At 34.3% G+C, this 25,740-nt stretch overlaps 1 protein-coding gene across 15 annotated transcripts in view; it reads right to left on the reverse strand.

The window, feature by feature from the left end:
* Positions 1-25,740, reverse strand: part of CADPS2 (calcium dependent secretion activator 2) — a 617,203-nt gene that overhangs the window by 197,225 nt on the left and 394,238 nt on the right. For all 15 annotated transcript variants that reach the window (XM_077120033.1, XM_077119365.1, XM_077119348.1 and 12 more), the window contains one exon: positions 10,486-10,552. In XM_077120033.1, coding sequence (XP_076976148.1) covers positions 10,486-10,552 — 67 coding nt within the window. The remainder of the gene's footprint in view (positions 1-10,485; positions 10,553-25,740) is intronic.

Genomic DNA, 25,740 nt, shown 5'->3' on the forward strand with positions numbered 1-25,740 from the left:
CTTTGGCAATAGAACAATAAACAGATCGGATAATATAAAATTCATTTCTTAGAATGAGAAACAAGGAGAGAGATGAATTGCAAATAAACAGAGCTACCTAAAATAATTTGGGGTGGTGAATTCTTTTGAAGGAAAATAAATAAGAGTAAAGAGATAGACATAGAATGGCGTCTCTTGTATAGAGTGGTCCAAAAAGGGCTCTTGAAGACAATCATACTAAAGTATTTCAATCGGAAGTATAGGGAGGGTAGGCCAGGCTCAACAAATGAACCCACCATTTCAAACAGGAGTCCCAGTTATATTTATTCCCCCCCTAATTATTTACTAATCCTTATTCCTTCCCACTTATCTCTGACAAGGCCTTGGGCAAATCACTTTAACCTTCCTGGGATCCACTGTGATTTTCTTTAAGATACAGATCACAATAATGTGCCTAACTGGGTTTTGAGAGAATTAGAGATAATTTAAGTGGAGCACCTAGCACAATGCCTGCCTGTTGTGCAGCAGTCTTTCAATAAATCTAACCTGATTGACAGGAAATCATCATACTTCTCTCACCCTGTTTTTTGTGTCTTACAGAAGTCATTTCATTTAGGGTTAGAGATGCAGTTTGTTACATCAAAAGTGCCAGGAACCTGGCTGACTCAGGGATTGAACTGCTCTTGGAACCACATGTTTACAAGCATCAAATGAACTCTCCACATCTCTGCCTTCTTGCTCCTTGGCTCATGTGGCTTTCTCCCTGTCTCTCTTCTCCTACTCCTACTTTTTTTCCAACAGGTAAAAAAGCAGTAACGTTGTTGATGGTATTTGTTATATGAATATTTATAAATAAGAACCTAAGAAAGAGACGAAAAAGCAGAGAGGTCCTGAAATGTAATTTAAGAAACTCCTTTATTAGGAAAATTATCTAACAAATTTACTTCCATGTAGTATTTTAAAAATTGCTTTCTTTAAAACAAAAAATTATTCTCTAAAGATCTTTACATAAATTATGTAAATTATGATATTTTACAGTGTCATGTGTTAAGAAATACTTGATATGTGTAACCCATCTAAAATGCTAAAAATGTACCTGCGATTTAAGATCTAGCCTTAAAAATTTGCTGTCAAAAGGTTATGTGTTTTTGTCATGCATACCAACTACTTACACTAAAATTGCTGTTTCTTTATAAAACTTGAAGTATGGCTCAAGTTCCTGTTTTGTGCTTTATTTTAAAGTAATTTCTAGTTAGCTTTAAATGATAAGATTATTTTTTAACATGCTGAATATGTAAAATTCTAAATACCAATTCAAAGAATGCTTAAAGGTACTTCAAAAAAAACTCAGGCTTTAGAGGAATTCCAGAGCCATGTCTATTAAAATAATAAAACATTTAAACAGTCTTGTTCAGTTTTATTTTGGGCTTTTTTAAAATATTTTATTTATTCTAATATCTTAAAAGTCATCCAGGAGACCCAGGATCTGTCACAGATAATTGAGCCTAGACATGTAAGGATGAGTACAGATGGAGGAGTAACAAAATACCAACGACTAAACTGTCTCTAACAATTAGGAAATCTGACCCAGGTGACAACTGAAAAAAGTGCAATTTGGCATATACTGGTTCCAGAACAACTATTTAGTATTATCCTTTTGACTTGCCTATTCCTGATTCTATTTTCATAAAATGACGCCACATGTCATTTTTCTCCTGATTCCTCTAATACCCTCCAGAGCTCTTATATTTGCCAATCTTCCTCGCAAAGTCACCCTAAATAACATTTCCGAGGCCAGACCTACAACGAATGTGTAGCATAAATTCAGATGAATCCTCTGAGCAGCGTTAAGACCTTGTAGCTACAGGTTTGCTAGCCAGTAACCTGGAGAAGTTGCACTCTGAAAAAACTGTTGGCATCAGCTGGTGCTAATAATTAAAATATACCATGGAAAGACTAGCTACAAGGACCAGGGTATCACCCTGCTACTGTGCTCACAGCTTTAAATAGTCTTGCAGCCTCCACTTTGCACATCACCATGTACCAAGTTCTCGGGACTAGAATTAGACAGAAACAGTTGGAATGACCTACTCTGAAAACTTAGGTTTGTTTTCATTTACAAGCTTATGCATGTATTAGTGAGCAAAACTTTAATAATTTACTATTTTGCAAATGAAAATCCCTTCAGTGAAAATATATAGCAATGATAAATATTCAATATTTGTAACCAAATATACTCTTAATAACTTCATAAAGAATGGATATGTTGAGAACAGGGGGATATAACTGGACTTCCATCTGCGGATAGCATTAAGTCTGGTTTCGGTTATCACTATTCTTGATTGGCACCTTACGTTGCTGTGGTCTCAGGAGGTATCTGCATCAGGTATGGGAAACCTCCTATTTTGTTCTCAATTGTCAACCTGTTCAACACCTGTCTGTGTCCACACTTGTAAGTGCTAACTATGAGTTTTTAAAGACTAGAGCTTTCAGGTTTGCATGTTGTATTCTTACTGTAGGGATCATGTTAACAGCTGGCAGCTTAGCAACTGCCACCATCTAATTTCAGCAAAGATTAAGGCTTAAAACAAATCCTTCACTGGAAATGTTCTTGGCAAAGGCCAAAGGTGCTGCTAGAGTTACTTATTTATTTTTCTAAATCCCAGAACTCAATTTAATCAAAGAAAATGAATATGTCTTCAAGTACATGATAGATTTGGGGGGAACATATATTTATTAACTGTCTAGATGAAATGGCCTAAAAAGATTTAGCAATCAGTGTGTAAATCAGAGAAAGAGAGGACAGTCTTTTTATAACAAGGCTCAGAGTGATATGCACATATTCATTTATTCAACAAAAAATTACTCATTTTTTCCACATATACCAAGCAGTGTTTAAGGTTCCATGACTATTACAGATTGAAAGAAAGACAAGGTCTGTATTTTCATGAAGCCCTATTTATAGAAGGGGAAAGAGATAAAAAATTAAACATACAAATAAGCAAGATAATTTTAATTAGAGACAAATGCTCTGAAAAATATAAAACCAGGAAATATGTGAGAGACTGAGTTAGGGGTTACTTGAGATTGAGAGGATAGAAAGTTCTTTTGAGAAAGTGACAAGTGAACTGATACCTAATCGAGTAGATAGAACAGGCAGCCATGGGGACAATAAAGGCTATAGAACATCCAGAATTTCTATTAAATTGGCATAGGAATGACCAATAATAACCCAGGTGGAATTATCTATGCAAATATGGATTTGCATAGAAATCACATTGAAAAAGTATCAATATTTATTTGTGATATCTTTGGAGAGGGGTCTGGTGACTTGGAGGTGCTAGACTCGTACTTTTGGCACTGTGTTTAATTAGCAGCATTAGAAGTCAAAATGCTGCTCAGTGAGGAAAGGACTGATTAAATAGGAAGGTAGGGGTCATAACATGCAGGACCTTCTCTAGGTCATGGTCAAGGGTTTGGGTCTTATTTCAGGTGCAGCGGGAAGCCAAATGGAAGGATTTAAGAAGAGAATTGGCACGATTTAATTTATGCTTCAGATTATTCTGACTATGTGACGAATAGATTACAGGGAGAATGGCGGTAGTAGAAGTGGAGAGAGATTATTAGAGGAGTTCAAGGGAAGATGATCATAGTTTTAACTAGTACAGTAGCAGAGAAGATGGAGAGATTTGGATGAATTTCGGATACTGCTTTGGCTGTAGAACAAACAATATTTTCTTATTGTCATTGGATGAGGTAAAAAGAGGGATCAAGGATGACACCTAGGTTTTAGTTAAAGAATGCTCAAATATAATTCAATTTTCTGTTTCACATAGAATGTAAGAAGGAACCCAAATTAAAGGAGTGATATTAATTTATTTAACATATATGTATCTAGTTTCAATTATGTCAGACACTATTTTATAGAGGATTATATATACACATGTATAAAACATATATGTATAAAGATATATATACAAATGAGTCTATGCCTATATCTGAAGAGAGTATATATACATGTACACACACATATACATACGCATACATTTACACTATATCATTAAAATGGAGTTGTGCTGGTTTGAAAGGATTTATGTACCCTGGAAAAGCCATGTTTTTACAAAATCCCATTTTGTAAAACAGCTATTTCTTCTAATCCTTATTTATTACTGTATGTTGGAAAATTTAATTAGATTATTTCCACGGAGATGTGGCTCAATCAAGTGTGGGTATTAAACTTGATTTGGTGGAGATGTGTCTCCACCCATTCTAAGTGGGTCTTGATTAGTTTATTGGAGTCCTTTAAAAGAGGAAGTATTTTGGAGAAAGTTTCAGAATGACATAGCCACGAGAAGCAGAGAGTCCACCAGCCAGCAACTCTTGGAGCTGAAGAAGGAAAACACATCCTAGGGAGCTTCATGAAACAAGAAGCTTGAAGAGAAAGCTAGCAGAGGTCGCCATGTGCCTTTCTAGCCAAGAGAGAAACCCTGAACTTCATCGACCTTCTTAAATCAAGATATCTATCCTTGGAGATGTGAACTTGTAACTTATTAAATACCCCCTTTCATAAAGACATTCCATTTCTGGTATATCGCATTCCAGCAGCTAGCAAACTAGAATAGGAGCCATAAAAAATTTCCCCAAAAAACTTAATCTTACAAAAATTTTATTCATACGTCATTCACAATATTGTGTAATTCTCATTCATAGATCCTCCTCTTTCATGAAGCTATGAGCCAAAAACAAGAGGAATCAGGCATTTTCTGGAGTGTAAACATGAAAATAACAACACCAAAAATTTTAAAAGGCAACAGAATATATATACATATTATATATGTAAAAGATGTGAAAGATGAAGTTTTGCATTAGGATCATTGCTTGATCCATGTGATATTCTACTTACCAAAACTGACCCTATTCTCACTCCACTTGCTCTGATTTATAATTTAAGTTCCTGAAATACATGTACGTGTACATTTTTAAATGTCTTATAGCTATTTTTGAAGATGAAACACATTATGTTAATTTTCTAGGGGTAAATCATAAAAATTAATACTGCCATTATCTTTTTTTTTTTTTTTGCTATGGAAACTCATTATTATAAAGCAAAAGCTAATTTAAAAGTGAAATCTAAAAATGAGGATTTTTCCCTGTGGCATTTTCCAAAACACCCTATATCTAAACAAACCTCACAGCCAAAAAAATGTTCAATTCTTTCATAATGAACGACGTATTTTTAGAAAGGCATGATAAAATAATGCATGCTAGGTGGCACAAAATGAGCATTTACTTACTATAAAAAAGTGACAAAAACCAAAATAAAACAAAGTTTTGGTGACTATGTAAGCACTCACGAGTGAAAGATTTATAATCTTACTCAGTATTACTGGTGTCTATGCCCTTTGACCCAGCAAATTCATTTCTATAGGAATACGTTCACATATACACAATTATTAAGGTACAAGTGTTGTACATATGTGAATTCCAGGAATGTCTGATGAAAAAAAGAAACAAATGTCTTAAAAAGGGAACATTACATAAATTATGTCAATCCATGTTATAGAATCCAGCCATTTAAGAGTTAAGTGAATCTTTTTATACTGACATGGCAACTTGCCTCATATATTTCTAAAGGCGAAAAAATTGAGAGAACAAAAATATATGGAACAATTCCATTATGGATGGATGTGCATGGTCACACACATTCCCGCACAGATACATGTTTAGAAGGCCACACAAACCATTAACAATGATTAGTTGACTACCTTGGGAAGGTGAATGGCATATGGTGGCAGTGGTATTGATAGAGGCCTCTCATTTTCTAAAATTTTATATGGCTTGATTTTATACTACCCTGAGCATGTCCCAAGTTTATAAATTTTAAGCCAATTAAAAAAGTAAAGTGAGAGAGTCCCTGGCCATGGTTTTCTTGATTTGACAGTAATCTATTTCTTTACTCCACATTATCTTAGTGCTTTAAACGAACATAAACTGATGTCCTAGAGGAGACCTCGACCATGTAACTGAACTCCATGCTCCTCACGCAGCTGTAGCATTCTCAGATATGGGAGAGGAGTCAGAAGCAGGGGATCCCCAAGTTTGCTGAGTAGTTCAAAAATCCACTGGTGGGGCAACTCACTTCTTTAAGTTCAAAGCAGATTTTGATGGCATTTCACCAACAGAGTGCTTCTCGTTTGTTCGCAGCATGTATGGATCCTGAGTGGCATGGCTGACTGTTTATATCCTGTGCCAAGTCAGCTGATATTTAATTAACATTATGTCTTGATAGCCTGCTGTTGTTTGCATCAACTTCAAGTCATGATGCTGACACGTTGACAACAAGCAGTGAACACTTTGTTACAGGGCCAAAACAACATAGATGTCTACTTCAGTCTCCAGGGGCACCACTCAGTAAGTGGCCTCAGTGAGCTCTGGAACCTTGAGACCACAACTCACTGGTCCTCCCTTTAATGTTAATGCACTCTTTTGTACCCCATGAAATTTAGGATCCGTAGTGATTATTCCTACATCTGTTTGTCTACAGATGAACTCTAGTTGTGTATATCAATTTAATCACTGTAGCATGGCAGAGGAAATAAGAGCTTAGTCTCTAGAACCTGACAGAACTGGGATTGATTTCTTGAGGCTATCACAAACTAACTGCACTGATCCTGGGTAAATTACATCACTCTAATGTTTGTCAATATTTTATCAGTACAATGGGGATAATAATAATATCTACCACCCTCATAGGCTTATTCTGAAGAGTACGTAGGATATTTAAAACGCTTAACAAAGATGGAAGGGGGGCAAGATGGAAACTGTACTTACTGTACATTTTTTCTGTAAAGTTAAAACTGCTCTAGAGAATACAGCCCATTTTTTGTTCTTACCATAAGTGTGTTTAACATAAATGTTGGCCCCCAAATTCAGGAATTTCTCGATTTACCACAGAATATGTAACAAATGTGAACATATGATTATTTGCACAGGTGTTAGCAAAATGTAGAATTAAGAAATAATTTGGTATGCTTAAATGACAGAGAGAGTTTTAAGACTATTTATTGGTTTTATTATAATTAAATAAAATATATTAAACTTGTAATAAGTACTTTACACCCATGATATCCTCCAAATCTAATGCTAAAAATACTGAACAAGTACAAAAATGAAAGTGAATAAGCAAGCACACATAAATTTCACACTGGTAAGATGTCAAGCATTATCTTCAAAGTCATTGTTCTTTCAATCCGGTTTGAACAAAGGTTTACCTTCCTCATTAAAAAAAAAATCCGATTCTTGGAAAACATTAAAATCTATTTACTGCTACAACTTTATCAGTTTAAGAATCTAAACAGGAACCAATCTATTCTCACTCAGAAATGAAATAAACAGCACACATTAACAAATGATTAAAGTTCACATTTTTGACTCTGATTTATATGTTTATATAAGAGAATCTTTGAAAAGTCTTTTCACCTCAGTGGCTCCTCAAGTTTTCACTTTGAACAATGACTTTGCAGCTGGCCAAGCGTGACTCTCAATCAATTTTTATGAGTACAAATTCTTGGGCTGATGGCTAGAGCTCCAGCTCTATCACTCATATAATACACACTCACAAGTAGTGATGAGATTCACATTATCACCAGAGCACCATTCTGCCGATGGCAGCAGCAGACACAGCAGGGTACACTGTCCTCCCTATGAAAACCGACTCCTTCACCTTTCAATATTATGCAGCCTGCAGGTATGGACCTACAAGCTGTGTGCAGATGGAATGAGAGTTGTCTTTAAAAATACTAATAAAAACTACCCAGTTCTGCCCAATGGGCCAATCTTGTTGAATGGCCATACATATCCATCTTGATTTTGAAGTGTGTGCATTCAATCTGTCTTCTCATTACATGTAGAATTGAAGAGTCAATTGTGTATAAAAGTTCAAAAAGTTGTCAGAATACAGGTATCCATATCTGTGTGTAAGTACAAGTGAATATATGCATGTATATGTGAAGATGTAATGCTTTAACATGACAAAATTTATATGACTCATATTTTAAGATATGGTACCTCAGGTATAATAAATCTGATTCATTATAGTTCAGTTGAATTTTCAATAAATTTCAATTAGGGAGTATATGGGTTTACCTACTTTAGTTTAAATTGGATTTTGCCTTTTAAAGCATTGAACTCATATTTTTGTTATTGGTAGAGTGTTCTAGCTCCCCAAAGACCTGAGTAATTTGCTCCAAAGCTAAAGAAATTAACAATCTCAAAGTATTCCTATTCTTTCTTTGATTTCTAAATCCTCTTATGGAGTGACAACCCAAGTATACATGTTTGTCCTATAATTTCTGATCTTGTGATCATATGCTAAAAAATAAGGTTAGGGACAAGGAATTACCATGAACCTAAACTGGTCAAAAACATTAGGTGATCATATGACTCCTCGAGACTTATCTAACAAAGCCTAATTTTCATATTAAAATGATCAATATATTAGAAGCTCTTTTAACCTACTATCACTTATCCAGGTCTCCTGATTAGCTAACATTTTCAATTCATTCTTTAAAACATAATGACTAGCACATATACATGTTGAACATTTGTGGTTACTGGTTTATACTCTCTCTATACATATTTTCACCAGTTAAACTTTATGCTCACCAAGATTCAGCTGGGTTTGTTTCCAAACTGGTTTATACAACAACACCCATTTATTGAAGTTATGGTATTAAATCAGATTCTATATAAACACATAAAATATGATTGTGAAAAAGAGGTTGTGATTTTTATGAAAAATCAGTTGAATTCTTTGATAAAGATAAGTCACTAACACAAACTCTTGTTTTTTAGATGTGGGTGACACATCTATAAAAGATGGGAATAAAACCAAAATGTCCAAAAAGATACACATACACACACACACACACTAATTGCTTAGTAAATATTTTTAAGTTCTTTCTTCACTTAAAAAAACCCCTACATCTTGGAACCCATAAAAGATGCCTTAATAGGTGTGCATTTGGTGGACAGATTGCCCAGAAATCCAAACAGGGGCAAATGGTTGGGCTCTCCATGAAAAGACTGGAAAAAGATGCACATTTATATATATTTTAGTTGAGACACAAATGTTTTGGGTATGCATATGTATCTTTTTATTAAATTAGTTGACAAAATATCAGTTTCAATTACATCAAATAAGGCTAAATTTTAGCCAGAAAAAAAAAAAGGCTGGCTGTTTATCATGAAGATAAAACTACTTCTCACTGAATTTTGACACTTTCATGAAGTTACCATGCCTTCATGAGACATCAATAAAGTAATCTCACCCAGCAATTGATAGATGGCTAAACCTCTGAGATGGCAAATGACAATTTTCCTTCCTCAGCATTTCATCAAGTCATTCAGATCTAGTCTGCTTAAGCTTGACTAATGTGTGGTAGGAATCAATGAGATTTTACAGACTGTCTAATTTTAAGAATATCAGGAGTGATTTTCATTTTTTGTATTTCCTTTGGGAACAAAACTGTTTTGATTTATCATAGGATGGAATGAGTACTACTTTGAAAGTTTTCCTTTAATGTAAATTTAACTTAATAGGTACATTCTATGAGCCAAGGTTTTCCCTGATTTCATAAAAAGAAAAAAAAAGCAAGAGCAAAGGAAAATCAGCAAACTGCATATTGCAACATTCTATCTACATTCAGAATCTTATCAGAAGCAAATCCACCGCTTGGATGATCTGAAGAAATATTTATGAGAATAACACATACGGAATATTTATATGTGAATGTAATATATATTATGGCATGTCTGTAAAACATTAGAATGATGCGGCAGTTCTCAAAGTATGGTTTGGGGACCTCAGGGTGCCCCAAGACCCTTTCAAAGGGTCTACAAAGTCAAAACTACTTTCATAATAATATTTCGCATCATTTGCCTTTTCTACCCTTATTAGTTCATGAGTGTACAGCAGAGTTTTCCAGAGGCTATATTTTATGTGATATTGCAACAACTTGAATGCATAAGCACATATGAGGAGCCAGCTACATTCTGTTAAGTCAGACATTAAAGAAGTGTGCAAAGGTGTAAAATGATGCCACTCATCTCACTAAGTTGTTTGGCTATGGAAAACACTTCTTTTATATAAAAACTTTATTTATGTTATATAATATAATAGATTGACTATTTTATTTTAAATGAATTAAATATTTCTAAAACGTCTCAGTTTTAATTACTAATATGTTAAATATTAACAGATAGAACCCACCTAAACAAAAGCTCTATGAGGGTCTTGATAATTTTTTTTTTCCCGTGCATGGTTCGGGAATTGAAACTGGCTCTCCCGCATGAAAGGCAAGCATTCTACCACTGAACCACCCATGCACCCCTTGATAATTTTTAAGAGCAATTAAAAAATTTAGGCTGGCTTCAGGGGTCCCGAGACCTAAAAGTTTGAAAACCCCTACCTTAGGGTGATTACTGAACAGGAAAGAAATTACTAACCTGGACAAGAACAAAGTATCGTTTTTTCCATCTTTTCCAAACCTTCTGACCAAGAGCATACAGATATCTGGTGAGAAAAACAAACAAAAAATACTTAACATGAATAATGCTATGATTCTGGGATATCATATTCCTTCCATAGGTATTTATTTTTGAGACTATCCTGCTAAAGGCAAAGTTTAGCTTATTTGGAATCTAGATACAACACACAGCTTCTGTGTTACAAGATGACTGAGCTTATTCTAGGTTTCTGAAAGGAAATTGATTTATGAGGTTTATCAATTTGTCGGTTCTAACCACAAATTGAGTGAAGTTGGAGTTAGAGAGAATAATCAAAGAAGCAGCAGGAATTTTGTTCTTATACACACTCCTTAGGAGAGACAAAGGCCATGGATTGAGGCTGCGGCAGTGACTGCTTAGGTTTTCAGATGACCAGGGCAGAATAGCGTAGCCTGCAACAGAGCCTCTGTAAAGTTAAGAACCAGAGGAGATTGTCACTGTCCAGCAGAGTGACCCTACATGTGCCTGTACCAATCTCAGTTTCTACTGCCTTAACCATCAAAGGGAAGGACTGGATTTGTTGTTTGTTGATGTCGAAGGTTCCTGCCAGCTCTATAATTTTGGGATTTTCTCGACTTGTGGAAGCATCTCACTGTAAACTTTTCTAACTATGAAATTTAGGTAATAATGAAGATGACACTATGTAACTTAGAGTTTCAACCAAGGTTTTTGCTATTAGTAACCTGAATTGAAATGATTAGTCAATCATTTGAGAATAAAACTTTGTTCTTATTGAATATATAGATGACAGGCTTAAAAATCAGGCAGGAAAAAGAAGAAATTAAAAATCAATTGTGAGCTTGTCATGAAGAGCTATTTTAAAATCATGCCAGGAAACCATACATACCTACACCTTCTAAAAAAGTGGAAAACACTGTTAGAAGTTTAAAATATAAAAAGTAGAAGCTTAATTTAAAATTTAAAGATTTTCCAACATTTTAAGTTACCACAATTTTCTGAAATGAAGATTTAACATTCTATAGGTGAGTCAAACTAATAGTTTATAAATAATCCTCAATGATAAAGAAGAGAATTACAGATAATATGGTTAAGTCAGGGGTTTGAAGTCTCTAGATAACTCTTACAATTTTTTAAAGTAAAATTACAGCTTGAATTTTTAGTTTCAGTTTTCTTAAAATCAATCTCTTTTGCAAAAAGAGCCTGAAACATATTTTTTTGCCTCCTTTTTTTTTAAAAAAAAATAATATGGTATGTTAGCTAAGGGCGGTGAAATAAATAGGCACTTTCATTCACTACTGGTGGGAATGTAACATGAGACCACCTTTCTGTAGGATGACTTGACAATACAAAGAAAGAATTATACCTTTTCATCATGGGATTTATACCAAATACTGGCAAGGGTATGGATCACTAGGAACTTTCATTCATTTCTGGTGGGTATGCAAAATGTGCAGCCACTATGGAAGACGGTTTGGCAGTATCTGACAAAGCAAACATAGGTTTAACCATACTAGCTAGCAATGATGCTCCTAATATGTACCCGAAAGAGTTGAAAACTTATGTCCACATAAAAACCTGTACATGAATGTTTACAGTAGCTTTATTAATAATTGCCCAAAATTGGAAGCAATCAAGACGTTGCTGAGTGTATGGATAAGCAGAGTGGCACACCTATACAATGGAATATTATTAAGAGATAACAATAAATGAGCTAGCAAGCCACGAAAAGACATGCAGGAACTTTAAAAGTATACTGATAATTGAAAGTATGAAACCAACATGAAAAGGCTACATGCTGCATTATTTCAACTATATGACATGGAGGAAAAGAAAACTATATATATACAGTAAAAAAGATCCACAGTTGTCATGGGTTTCAGGGGGATGGGTTGGGGAGGAGAGATGATAAATGCAGCAGAAGGCATTTGTAGGGCAGTGAAACTATTCTTCATGATACTGTAGTGGCGTTTGTAAAAACTCATGGAATGGGCCATACAAAGTGTAAACTCTACTGTAAACTATGGACTTTCATTACTAATAATATATCGACATCAGTTCTTCAACTGTAACAAACGTACTACACTAATGAAAAATGTTAATAGAAGGGGAAACTAAGTGTGGGGGAGAGTGGGGGAAGGGAAACTCTCTGTACCATTTTTCTGTAAACCTAAAATTGCTCCAAAAATAAAGTTCTTATTTTTTTAAAAAAGAACATGATTCAAAATCACATAATACTAATTGGAATTTTACAAAAAATATATGAAATAAATATTGCAAAATATTAATAATAGTCTCTTTGTGTGGTGGTGTGATTATAGCAGATCTGTCCCTTTTTCCCTGTAATATTCTAAATTTTCAGAATCAGAAAGAAAAAAACCCATGAAGTCACTAAAGATAAAAATAAAAACTAGCAGGTTCTTGTGTTGGAAAGCATCACCCAAACTTCCCAAATCCATTAATTTCTTCCAGACTCATTAGCTAGCTGAAGTATTTGATAAATTCTATTCTGCCCTCATGATAACCTGGAAATGATATCATCTGTGCATGTGGATGTAATGGTGAATTCATTTAATGATGGGCAGAGGCATCTATTGCTATGGTTATCACTTGTTTACTGTCTCCTCTCCTCAAGGACCCTTTTATCTGACTTTTGCTTTAGCATTTATCTTCTACTGTTCTAGTAGTAGGTGTGTGGCTGTTCTCTATCTTTCCTATGCAATTTTCCTCTCTTGAAATACACACACCCGAGCTCCTGTTACAGGGTCAGCAAACAATGACCTCAGGAGCTAGATAGGGTGGACATGACCCATGCCTTCTATAAAAGCTGCCCAGAAGACACGATGGGGAAATTGGAGTAGTCCTTGCCTGTGACCACAGCCTGCTTTTCAGGTCCTTCAAAGTGTCTCACTTTGCAGACTGCTGTGCAACTTAATTTAAGTTTTTTTCACCATAAGGATGAGTTTTGAAATTAGGTATTAAGTACCAGTGTCGAACTTCTTTTTTACTAGTGTAAAAGCAGATTCTTGTTATAAGAGACATATTAGAAAATGAGGGAAGACAGAAGAAAAGAGTTCACCAATATTATTTATAATATAAAACTCAAAAACAATCTAAGTACAAAATAGTAAGATGTAACAAGGTTGCCACTAAAAGTAATGCCCCAAAAGATTTATTAATGATATGGAAAAATTCTTAGAATATAATGTTAAGTTAAAAAAGCAGGAGTTATATGAGCTCATATTATATGCACAGAAAGAAATCCAAAAAGATGTACATCAAAATGTTAAACCTGTAGCTAATCTCAGGCTGGTGAGAGTAACGGTGAGTTTTACATTCTTCTCTATTCCTTTCTGCATTTCTACAATTTTATATGCGCATGTTTTCCTTTTTTAAACAGGATTTATTGGTATGATTTAAGTAAAGTAAAATTCATTCCTCTTCAGTGTACAGTTTGATGATTTTTGACATATTTAGTCGTGTCATCACCACCACAATCAACCTGCAGAATATTCCAATCACCTAAAAGTTCCCTCATGCTCTTTCAGGATGAACTGCCCACACCTCACATCTCAGTCATGGCAACCACAGTTCTGAGTTTTGACCTTATAGTTTTAGTTTGTTTGTTACCCAGAATGTAATATAAGAGGAATTCTATAGTGTATAGCCTTTTGTGTCCTGCTTCTTTCACTTACTATAATGCTTTTAAGATTCATCCATGTTGTATGTTTTGGGAATTCATTCCTTTTTATCACTGAGTAGTATTTTTCATTGTATGAATTATCTCAATGTTTTTAACCACTCAACAACTGGAGGACATTTGGTTGTTTCCACTTTTGCCTATTATGAATAAAGTTGTTATTAAGCATTTGTGTGCAGGTTTTTTGTGTGGGCATATGTTTTCCTTTCTCCTGGGTAAATGTCTTGGAGTGGGATTGCTGGGCCATATGGAAAACGTGAGCTTAACTTTTCAAGAAACAGTCAAAATGTTTTCCAACGTGGCTAGGCCATTCTGCTTTACCATTAGCAATGTATGAGAGCACATCTTTTGTAATGAAAAAATACTATTGTTAAAGATTTCAAGAATGTAGTCATTAAAAGGCAAGAGATAATATTCTTTTGCATCACTAAGTTGTATTCCTAGAGACCAAAAGTAAGGACCCTGGCTTCTTTCTTCTGAATAGTAGAGAACTTGAATGGGGTTTCATGCTGAATCGGCTTTTCCAGATCTCAAGGCCACTCTCAAGTTTTAGAATTTTAGGCAGTTTGAGTTCTTAGTAGGTGGGTAGTCCTAACAGCTTGTGGAGGTATGGAGTGGGGGAGAAAACAAGAAAAAAGGAGCCAAAATAATTTAAATATACAGCTATCATCAGATAATCCCTTTATTTAGATAGTATCTATAAAAATCAAAATACATTCTCTCCTAACACATCTTTACACCTAGCACAGCTGTTGAAATGCTGCTCTATTTGCCTGTTTGTTTCTTTTTACAGTTCAGTGCTAGGATATAAATGATTGCTTTTTAAGGTGGAAAATCCCAAGAAGATTTTTTTGATTTCAGAAAAATACACAAATATTACATTTAATTTGTGACTACTTTCTACTAGACATTAGATTTTGTCCATAGTGATGTTTGAATACCCTTAATTACTGAGAAATGAGTTACTCTATTACCAGACTATATCTTTATCTATCTATAACCAATTTCCAAAGAATGTGTATATGACAGATTGTCTTGACTCCAAATAGTCATAAAATATAATTTGATCTTTCTTTAATGGTTTAGAAAGGATGCTATGGCATCTCCCAGTCATCATTATCGACATCAATTATAACTGCATAATTCTGTAAAAGGAGAAGGTACAGCCAATAAGTGTCTATCTAACTATCTGACATACAATGGCAATAACGTTAATTAAACAGATCCTTAATAGCTATTTACTTGTCATTTATTTGTTTCATTTATGAAATAGGCTAGAATACTAAAAGGCCTCATTTTAACATTTTCTTATCTGAATTCTGGATAATTTGTTGCTGTTGTTTTTTAACTTTTTTATGAAATTTGATTCTACCAAATAAAGGCACAATAGAATATCATTCAAGAAATGCAGCTGAATTCTCCCTAAATATTTGTAACCTGCTGAGTCACTATTAGCTTCTTCATGATTGCATTAACTCAAAAAAAGCAAACAAATAAATAAATAAATAAAATTAAGGGTATCTAAATCGGACCTGCCAAGTATTAACAAACCAGTCAAACTGGAAAGACATATTTAATTGGGTTTAATGTAACAATTTATTACATTATCCAATAAAATAAGCATTTATCACACAATATGAGAGACATTCTCTAATGGAACTATTAATTTTTTTCAAGCAGGAATTTTTTTTTGGGGGTGGGACTTTCAACAATATTCATTTTAATGAACCTACACAATTTTGATTTCACATAATATATATTTTCTTATTCTTGTTAAATGTTTTTCAGTTAAGTCAGAGATGGGTGGAAAATAAGGAACACAAACATGAGCAGTTTTCATGGTCATCCAACATGTTCCAGTCTAGTAGTGTTTGGCCTTAGGAAAAAAATTCACTAATCAAAGTTAAGTCTGATTCAAGAATTACTATTTGAATGGAGACAAAAAGATATTCTATTGTGCATAACTTATCTCACAAGCACACATTTCCAATGCTGATTTGCACTAACTACAATACTCCACTGAAATATTTCCATTGTACCACAATACTCATTTAACTATTTTATATTATTTAAAAATAACTTCTCAGATACTATTTAAAAGTGTTTGCTTTTGTCAATACAGCCAATTGAGTACGGTATTAAGAAGGTATTCCCTTTGAACCAAAATTGCCTGCTTAACTTAAAAACCTTCTCTTCTTACATGGGATTAGATAACAAAGAAATTAGCAGCACTGACACAAAGCTCGGATTTAACACATAAGAGTAAAGCCTTGAAGCATTTGATTTTATAAATCATTATAAACATAGCAATAATTGTAAGGTATTAAGCCCTCTTCTAGAGTATTAATATCTAATGAATAGTACTATTTGTTTCAAAGAAACACAGGACTCATTTCTAGGAAGATGACACAAACCCAACTAAAAGTGTTTCAATGTGTCATTTGCCTATGCCAATCACTTTTTAGGTAAGTTTCACTATTCTTTGGTCATATTATATCTTCAAATAGCAGAGATATGAGAGACTTGTATCTTAAAAATTTTTATTATATGTTTAAAATGTAGAATGTGTACAATGATCAGTAACATGATCAGAAGAGATAATAAAATAACCTTGCTATTTACCCACTTGATTTTTTAAGGAAATGGCTAAATTTCAAGTCTAGTCTTTTCAACAAGGCAAGCTGGGGATTTCTTTTTTCCTTGTTTCTATCAATAGCTATAGTAGTCATTAGAGTATCTCAACATTTACACTAAAAAATGTACAAGTCTGTGGAATCAAAGGATCCTTTAAAGAATTATCTTTTGACTGAAAGATTCACCACAGACACTCCTAAAGCTTTCATTTCTGGATAGAAACAAAAAACTCTATAGCGTATAAAATCCATTAGAATGTTCTGCGACAACAGGAATAAAGACTTTTCTTTAGATATATGTGCTCACTAGCAATACGTAACATTTTATTACCAATAAAGTGGCTTTCCACAATTGAACATCTTGAGAAAAATGAAGTTTGGTAAAAATAAACCTCAAGTAGAACAAAAGTCAGCATAATTACTATGCTCATTTTGTTGAATTTTGAAATAAAGTAGATATCTACATTTCAATGCTTATAGAATAAAATTATTTTAAATGCTTGCTTCTACAAAGTATTCCTTTGAATGTGGTCTTTAAAAATAGATCACAAATAAAGTTCTATGACCCTTTTAAGCCCAAAACCTCAGAAATGAGATTGACAAATAAATCAAGCCACTTTTTCTTTATGGATATGACATATTCGTTGCTAATATATAACCACAAAAAATTAATGACATTTCAAGAACTCATTAGCAAAGTTTAACAAATTGAGAGAAATCACTATGCCTGAAATAGAAAATGGTAACAAAATAAAGAACTTGTTCTTTCAAACACTTTTAAAGTACTTTGTAAAACCTTTCTAACTTAAAAATTGTTCAAAGAATACTTTAACATACAGAAATTCTTCATATGTATTACTAAATATTGTAGCCTAGTTTCAATTAGAGTGGTGGCATACAGTTTTAATAGAAAGGAGAATATGACAATTTATTTGCACTGAGTCCATGCTGTGAGAGTTCAAGGTTTTACTCTATGATGAAAAATCACCACTAATGAATATTTGAAAAACATAATTGTATACAGAGTATAGGAATTATTTGATGCTGGAAAGAAAGGCTATTACTTTCGGTAGATCACCTATCAGTTTAGCTTTTTAGGCTAGAAATTAAACAATCCACATGTTGAATGATAAAAGCTTCTTTCTTTTGTAAGCCTTCATTTTTCAAAGAAAAATACAGGAGAAAAAAAAATCAATATATAGAATAGTTTAGTCCTGGAAAGGGCTTTCTTAAAGAGAAACCCCAGTCAAGGTTGAAAGAGCAATTAATACAGGCTCAAAAATCTGGGCCATTCTGATAGAGTTCGGTTAACATGTGGCAGAAGTAATCATCCACTTGTGAAAATGATTTTCGGTTCATTCTCAAACACCTTTCAGACACTCATGATCCCATTTAACTGACAACAATACAGGCTATCTGTGGGCACCGTTGCATTTGATGTGAAAACCAAGAGGGACCAAATGCCCTCAGGCACTTTCAGTCATCCCTGCATGTTCTTTGCTGCTTGCATAAAAGGAATCTTTCTTTCACTACATTCTTTCTTTTATTTAACCCCACAAGCTTAAGCACTCCCCCTGCCCCCCCGCTTATTTTCCAGTTTTGTTTTTAGCTAAAGATGAGAAAAGAAACTGACTCAAGACAGCAGTGTGACCAGGGGCATTAAGAAACCTAGAAGTAAATATAATCCAGAAGTAAATACTATCCAGTCGGTTTTTATACTTCTGAATTCTTAGGGAAAAGAGTATAAGAAATGGCTAGGCAAGGAAAGGACTGCGACCAACAATTACGTAAAAGTTTGAGAGAAATACTTTGACTGAAGAAAATCCAAATAGTTCAACTCCTATATAGAAGAGACTTAAAAACAAACAAACAATGTGAGTAACAGGTAGAGTTCTACACTTATTTTCTGTATCAGATTTTATAGAATATGGAACATAAACATTATCACCTTGCCTTTCCTGAGAAGTCCCACCTTCTGCTTAGTTAAATCTCAATTAAATTGGAGTTATAGCTCTGCTTATATTAGTATTATTAGCTAAGTAGAGCAGTCTAAGGAATAAAAACTATCATTTAAAGACTGGTTTGCAATAGCCCAATCTAGAATATTAATAGAGGCAGACTGCCAAGATAAGAAAAAACTATAAAACCCCATTCCACCCCGAGATAAGACATCAAAAATTATATTCTTAAAGAGACTGTTCTAAAACAAATGCACTGTCATTTTAGAAACAGAGAAGTGAACTGGGGAAATATATCAGTAGTTCTATGAAAAATTTTTTTTTTAACTAAATACAAGTCAACCTAACTAAATCAAGTTGTATGGGGAAAACTTTTATTAAAAAGGCAGCTTTTCTTATGGCAATCTTTAGTTATCAGCCCATCTCAATTAACAGGGAAAAAAAGTGTCCTAAATATTTGTTTTCAAATGGTTCTTGATCTCCCCAATGTTGACATTTAGAAAATTTTATAGATATGACAGGGTCTCATTTTAACATCTGCCAGACTGGGAAAAGTTTGTATAGCATAATTTCTTCTTTTTCCTCAACTTATATTACTCAAAATACAGTAATACTTTTCTACATATGCAGAAGCTTCACTGTTCTGTTAAAGAAAATTAGCAGGTTTTCCAAGATGAGTATAAAATTTCCCAGAACAGGATAAGAAGGCAAAAAGTATTCAAAGAACGTTCTGAGCAGTTCCCCTAATCCCACCCAAGAAAACCTGCATAAAGTTCAACCCTGTGTTTTGGTCCCCTAGGAAAAAGGTAGAAGCTGGAAAGGGCTGAATCTCTGGGAGAAAGGCATTTTGCATCACTTGGCAAGAAAGTTCCAGGGTACCCAACAATCAAAATGAGATAACTCAATGCATGCAATTCTAGATAGTTTTGAGATATTCCATTCAGTTTACCTCTACCAGAAAATGCATATGGTTTGGCAGTAATGAAACAAAATATCGTACTATATCTTATTGACTATTGGAAATACCTTCTCTATTTGGGTGTAATTTCCCAAGGCAAAATTAAATGATCAAGTATTATACACAATGTAAGCAATTTTGAGTTAACACAAATATTTTAGGCTTCACTTTTCTCTTCTGTAAATGGTGGTATCTCTTCTACCTTCTCACAAATTCAAGTGAAATATGCACATGAAATGCCCACTTTGTATACTGTTTATACTCTAAAGGAAAATGAGGAAGTGTGAGAGTCTGTGTTTTCCATGGTGTGTATCTTGGATCATCTAGATACGAGATATATTCAGGGAAAAAATGAGATTTTTTGGCGAATAAAAGAGAGAGAAAGCTAAGCTAAATGAAGTTAAACAGGTTCTGTATGCCAAGACTTCTAAGAGCCTGTAACAGAAACGAGCAATGAGATGCTGAGGTAGGAGAGATGAGGGGAGTATAGAGCACATAATGAATCCAAAATTAGAGTATCTTTTTTATAGCGCAGCTTGCAGGAATGATGCTCTTGAATATACACTTTGGGAAATTAGATATTGCTAATGGATCTTTAAGCACTGAAATTATATAATTGAGTTTTTATACTCTGCTAGGCATTAACTAATATTCTAGTCATAATTAAAATATCTCTTTTACTTCTAACATGTTAGGCATCTATGTAAAGATTTATGTTGGAAAAAAAAAAGCATTTTCCTTTAAAATTTGGATCACATTCTCCATGGATTATGTCTGCTTCCAAATTGTCTTGTCCAGTAATGTTGCTCTCTAGTCTTAGATGACCGAAACATCTTTGGAGGGTTCTGAAATTTAGAGAACAAACCGTCTATGTACAAATTTAAGGTACCTTATTTTCTTGTGACTTATTTTAGTGGTATTTAAAGACTTTCTGACAAATATTTCAGATTTCCTTCCTCAGAATTCGCCTGTTTCTCTGCCTCAACAGCCTGTTCGGTCTTAATTACACTCACTTGAACTTCAATTTTATGCTTTGCCACCTGTCTTACCTGTAGTCAAAGAGGACTGTAAAGTTCTAGTTAACAACTCAAGGATGACGCGGAAACATACTCTACTGATACTCCAGTTCTGAGGTCAGACCTTGGCTCTGGTGTCTCACCCTGCTCTGTTCTCCTGTGCTTAAGTTATTTGTTTTGACAAACTTCCCAACAATAGCCCAGGCTGAGGACCCAACTATGCTTTTGCTCTGATTAATCTTTCTTTGATATCCTGCTCTTGAATTCTGGGCATGTTGGTTGGTCACAGGTGTCACAGAGGTGGCTCATGTCTCTAAACACTGCCCAGGCCGAGATCCTTTGATACTTTTGGCTCACTTTGACACTAAGTGCTCCTTTGCACAAACACTTTCTTGGTTCTCAATGCCCACTTTGATCTCGTCCAACTGTACGCATGTTCTCTATGACTCCATCAGTCCACACATCTTACAGTTTCAGCCATTTCCAAAAGCTATAATAAATTCAATTCTTGAATCTCATGCTTCCCTTTCCTTCCTATCCCTGCAGCTCAACTGCCACTTCCTCTGAAAAGCCTTCCTGACACCCCTGAAAAGGTGATGCTATTCCCTCGTTACACGTATCAGACATGGATATTCCTTCCACAGCCCTGCCATGGCCTTAGGGTTATATGAGTAACATCTACTCTCAGCATAAGACAAGCTCCACGAAACAAGGACCGTCAGTTATGACTTGACACTCCACATCCCCTGCCCAGCACTGTGCCTTCATATGGTAGCACTCCTAAACGATTTTGGAATGATTGAATGGCTGCAGCTAGCTGTCATAAGGAACGATTATAATAAAAACATAAGGAAGGAAGTAAATCTCTGGCAAAAATTTATATATCTCAAAGTAAAAGAAAAAATATTTTTAATAGACTTCAGATTTTGCATAAAATTTGCATTCTTATATTTACTTGTAACAGCTCTATTCAAATAGCTTTAGCAACAGAATATTATCCTAATGTTTAAATTAACATAGAAGATCAAAATGTAAAAACAAACAAACAAAAACGCTGAATCAGCTGCTATGAAAGCAGGTTTAGAGGTTCAGGATTTCGGTCTGCCTGATGCCTATTTATCCTATAAGGAACTCTCAGGGGTTTAGGGAAAACACTTTGAACCATTACTATAAATGTCCTGAAATTCATAGTGTCACCAAGGCCTTATAGTCTAAATAGAATAGAATATGTTTTATATCTAAAGGTCTCAATATGTCACTGGTTTTCTAACTTCCATTCATATGTTTGTGTGTGTGTGTGTTTAGCCTTCTGATGCATGAAAATTGTTGAAATCTTTGAGGAGGGAGACCCAATGATTTAGTACCCCTTTTCTTCACCTGAGTTCTGAACAAATTCACTTAAGCCAATAAGGATGTGACTTCGTTCTATAAGAAGTGGGCTTCCTTATGAGGTTCAGTATTTATTATTAGGATCTACTCCGCCCTCCAGTAACACACAGTGCTGGACAGGACATGCCTCTCCAGGGGGCGCTCTTCCCACTGAAAGACTTCAGCAGGGAGAAGCAGAGAACAGGTGCCCCCTCAGGACAGCTCACCATCAAGGGAGGGACAGGGTGGGAAGGGCTGCTCTAGCCATGCCCAGTTCTGCTCTCAACCAGCCAATCAGAGAAGGAAAAAAAGGGGATGGAAAAAGGCCAGCAGTATGACTGCAATGGATGTCCTTCCACATGTGAGTAGGTGTCAGGGGTACAAAATAAATGTTCATTCCAGACAGAATTAAAATGATGTGAGAGGGAGGGGGAGAGAGAGAAGATGGAAGGTGGGGGGGGGGGCACAAGTGAATGATTCTCTTACCTTTCTTACTCCTTTAACTTTCAACTATTGTGTGCCAGGTATGAATTTCACTTTTCTGAGCTATAAAATAGGAACAGTAACATTTGTCCTGACTTTAATTGACAGAGGCATTACAATCTCGAGCGAAATGTATGTAAAAGGGCCTTTGTAATCATACAGCATAATTAAAGGCATTGCCATTAAAAATAGTAATAAGAGTAAAATACACAGAAAAATATTTCAGCATGTCTATTTTCAAGGAACCTTTGGGGATTGGGGGTGGGGTGAGGTAGAAGCTAGGGTAGGTAATAAACTTTTCAACATTTATTTAGGAAAATCAGTTTTCAAAGAGTGGAGCAGAAAAAAAGGTATACTTTTTCTAAAATGAAGCATTATCTGTGGCCTCATTCAAGTTAATGAGGCAACAACAAAAAAAACTAGCCCATCTTATCTGTTAGGTAAAAGTAATATTTCTATGTAATACCTGTGTTATGTTTTCCAGCTACTAAGTTCTTTAGGTTCTTAAGAATTAGAAATTCCTACTTATCACCCAGGTACAAATTCTAGACTACTACAGATAGGTACACTGTAATGGTGATTTCTCACGCCCAAACATTTATTTAGAGAGGAAAGTATCACAGAATAAAGGCAATAGAGATAAGGATACCATGCACAAAAAGATTGGGGTTCACTGGACTAAGTTTGTATAATGTTACTTTTCCTCCTCTTATTCTTTTAATTATCTTATTTATTTGCCTACATAACTGTGTAGTTGCTTCTGTTCTGTGAATGCAGGATACCAAGAAAAACGATAGCTGAGCGATGAAACCTTTGACATTCACACAACATATTCAGACTTTCAACTCTCAGATATTTCTGTTAAAACTAACCTCAGTGATTTCTTTGATTATTCATATACTATTCAACATTAAAGTTGTTCTATATTAATTTGATAAAGTATCTTGACAAGTGTGATGTGTCCAAAATGAACTACCACTTCACCTTATTTTAACCCTTTCTTTTACTTTAGTGTTGTAAAAGAAAATGTCTTGAAATTACTTAATACTAAGTAAATAGTGCCACCTTTATTACCAAGTTCTCTACTTTGTTCATTAGAGTATTTTCTATTTTAGGGGAACGCTAGCACCATCTACTGGAAAAATACAGTACTACTTTTGTCAAACAACTATTATCACTTCCAAAGATACTTGTGAAGTAGTTCCCTCTATACAGCCCTTGGGAACAAATTCCGGCCCTTTGCTTTCTTTTCTTTTCCTTCTTCCCGAAGCATGTGTCAGTACAGGAAATCAGCCCCTTCTCCAAAGCAGCACTGGTTTAAAGTACATTGGTTTAAATAAATCAATATCCCCATCTCAAGGAAATCATTTGACAGAATCAGACATTCATAAGCTAAAGTAGGTATGAAAGAGGTAGATGGGGGAAAAGAGGTAAATGAATCATTTTTACTGCACTGTTCATTAAGAATAGGACACCTAACCCTTAATTTTACAACAAAAATAAATACAGGTCTCCTCATTTAGTTATAAAGATAGGGCTAAAGACCAGATGTCTAGTTAAATAGTTAAATGAATTTGTAAAATATCACGAGCACTTCACAGCAAAGAATTGAAAAACTAAGGTCAATTTGAAGGCATCTCTGGACTTTTCTTAATATATATAACAAAGATAAAATGGAATACAACAAAAAAAATCAGTACAAGGAAAGAAAATGACATCCAGACATCTTTTTCCCCCTCTTTATATTGGTACCATCAACTTAGCAGAACTGAAAAGATCTGTTCCTTTTTTTTTTCAATTAAGAAGATACTTTTTTTTAAGGACAATAAAATGGGAATCTTGCTCAAAGTTCCATATCATAATTATGTGGGTATGGATTTGATTCAGTTACTGGTACCTTATTACCTGCTTTTCAGTTGGATGCATGAATTATAAGAAAATTACCCTTAATTCCACTAGATTCTAATTGACTGGAAGCCAAATAATCTGCAATTCATCAGTTATTTTTCCCTTCACTCTAAAATTAGAGGAAAAGGGGACAAGAAAATAATCTTATTTCAGCTTATTTCCTGGAGTTAGTACTCTTTAGTGTAAGTAATTCACTTAATATTCATAAGCAATCATTAGTATTTACAATATGCAGTTTAGAACAGAAGATATGCTCACAATTAACATGAACATAAGGCAGAAGATTATAAATAATAAAGGTAAACTATGTATTATAAAGATAAACTAAATATTATAAATAGCAAAGATAAAGATAAGCATGGGAGCTTTTAGGGAGAATTTTTCAGACAAGTGGCTAGCCATAGGCGAGTAAATGATCCTAAATTATCAAATAAAATGAAAATATATTTATTGGCTCTACTCTAAAAAGGCAATACAGAATTCTAATAAATTTTTTTTTCTAACATGGGCAGGCACCAGGAATCAAACCTGGGTCGATTCTCACAGGCGAGAACTCTGCCAGTGAGCCACAGTGGCCTGCCCAGAATTCTAATAAATTTTAAGAGACTGTTTAAGAAAATGTTTAAAGTAAAAATGGGTTTCCAACTCGGTTTAAGTTAATTCTATTTCCCTAGCATTCAAGTTGAACTTTTACTCTATCTGAAAAATTGTTAAAAATTCTGAAGAAAAATGAGAGACTATAATTCTACATTACAGTCTATATCACAGTGTATATAGTATACTATGATATTCATAGAATAATTATTCCCACTGTACTTCATCATCATTTTCTTTGTAACACGTAACTATTTATTTTATTGAGATTTATTAAGCTCCAGGCATTGGCTTAGCACTTAACATATATTATTTCAGTTAATATAACAATCCTATTAGGTAGGTATAATTATTGCTACAGCTACAGTACCCACACTTTTTATAACTAACATGATGCTTTTGACCCTACAAAACTATGTTAAGGACTATCTTAAATATTGATTAACAATATCCAATGAATATTTACACTTTCTGACTTTGCTACAAGTTTCAGTTTAGCATCACAGTTAATTGTGAAGAAATGGTCTCCAGCAACTATGCACACTTATGTAAGCATTTACCAATTACGTGTGGAGTTGACTTCACAACAACAGGATCTAACTTGGGGCCAAAAACAATG

This window comes from Tamandua tetradactyla, chromosome 1 (genome assembly GCF_023851605.1).
Source record: "Tamandua tetradactyla isolate mTamTet1 chromosome 1, mTamTet1.pri, whole genome shotgun sequence".
In the NCBI taxonomy this organism is placed as follows: domain Eukaryota; kingdom Metazoa; phylum Chordata; class Mammalia; order Pilosa; family Myrmecophagidae; genus Tamandua; species Tamandua tetradactyla.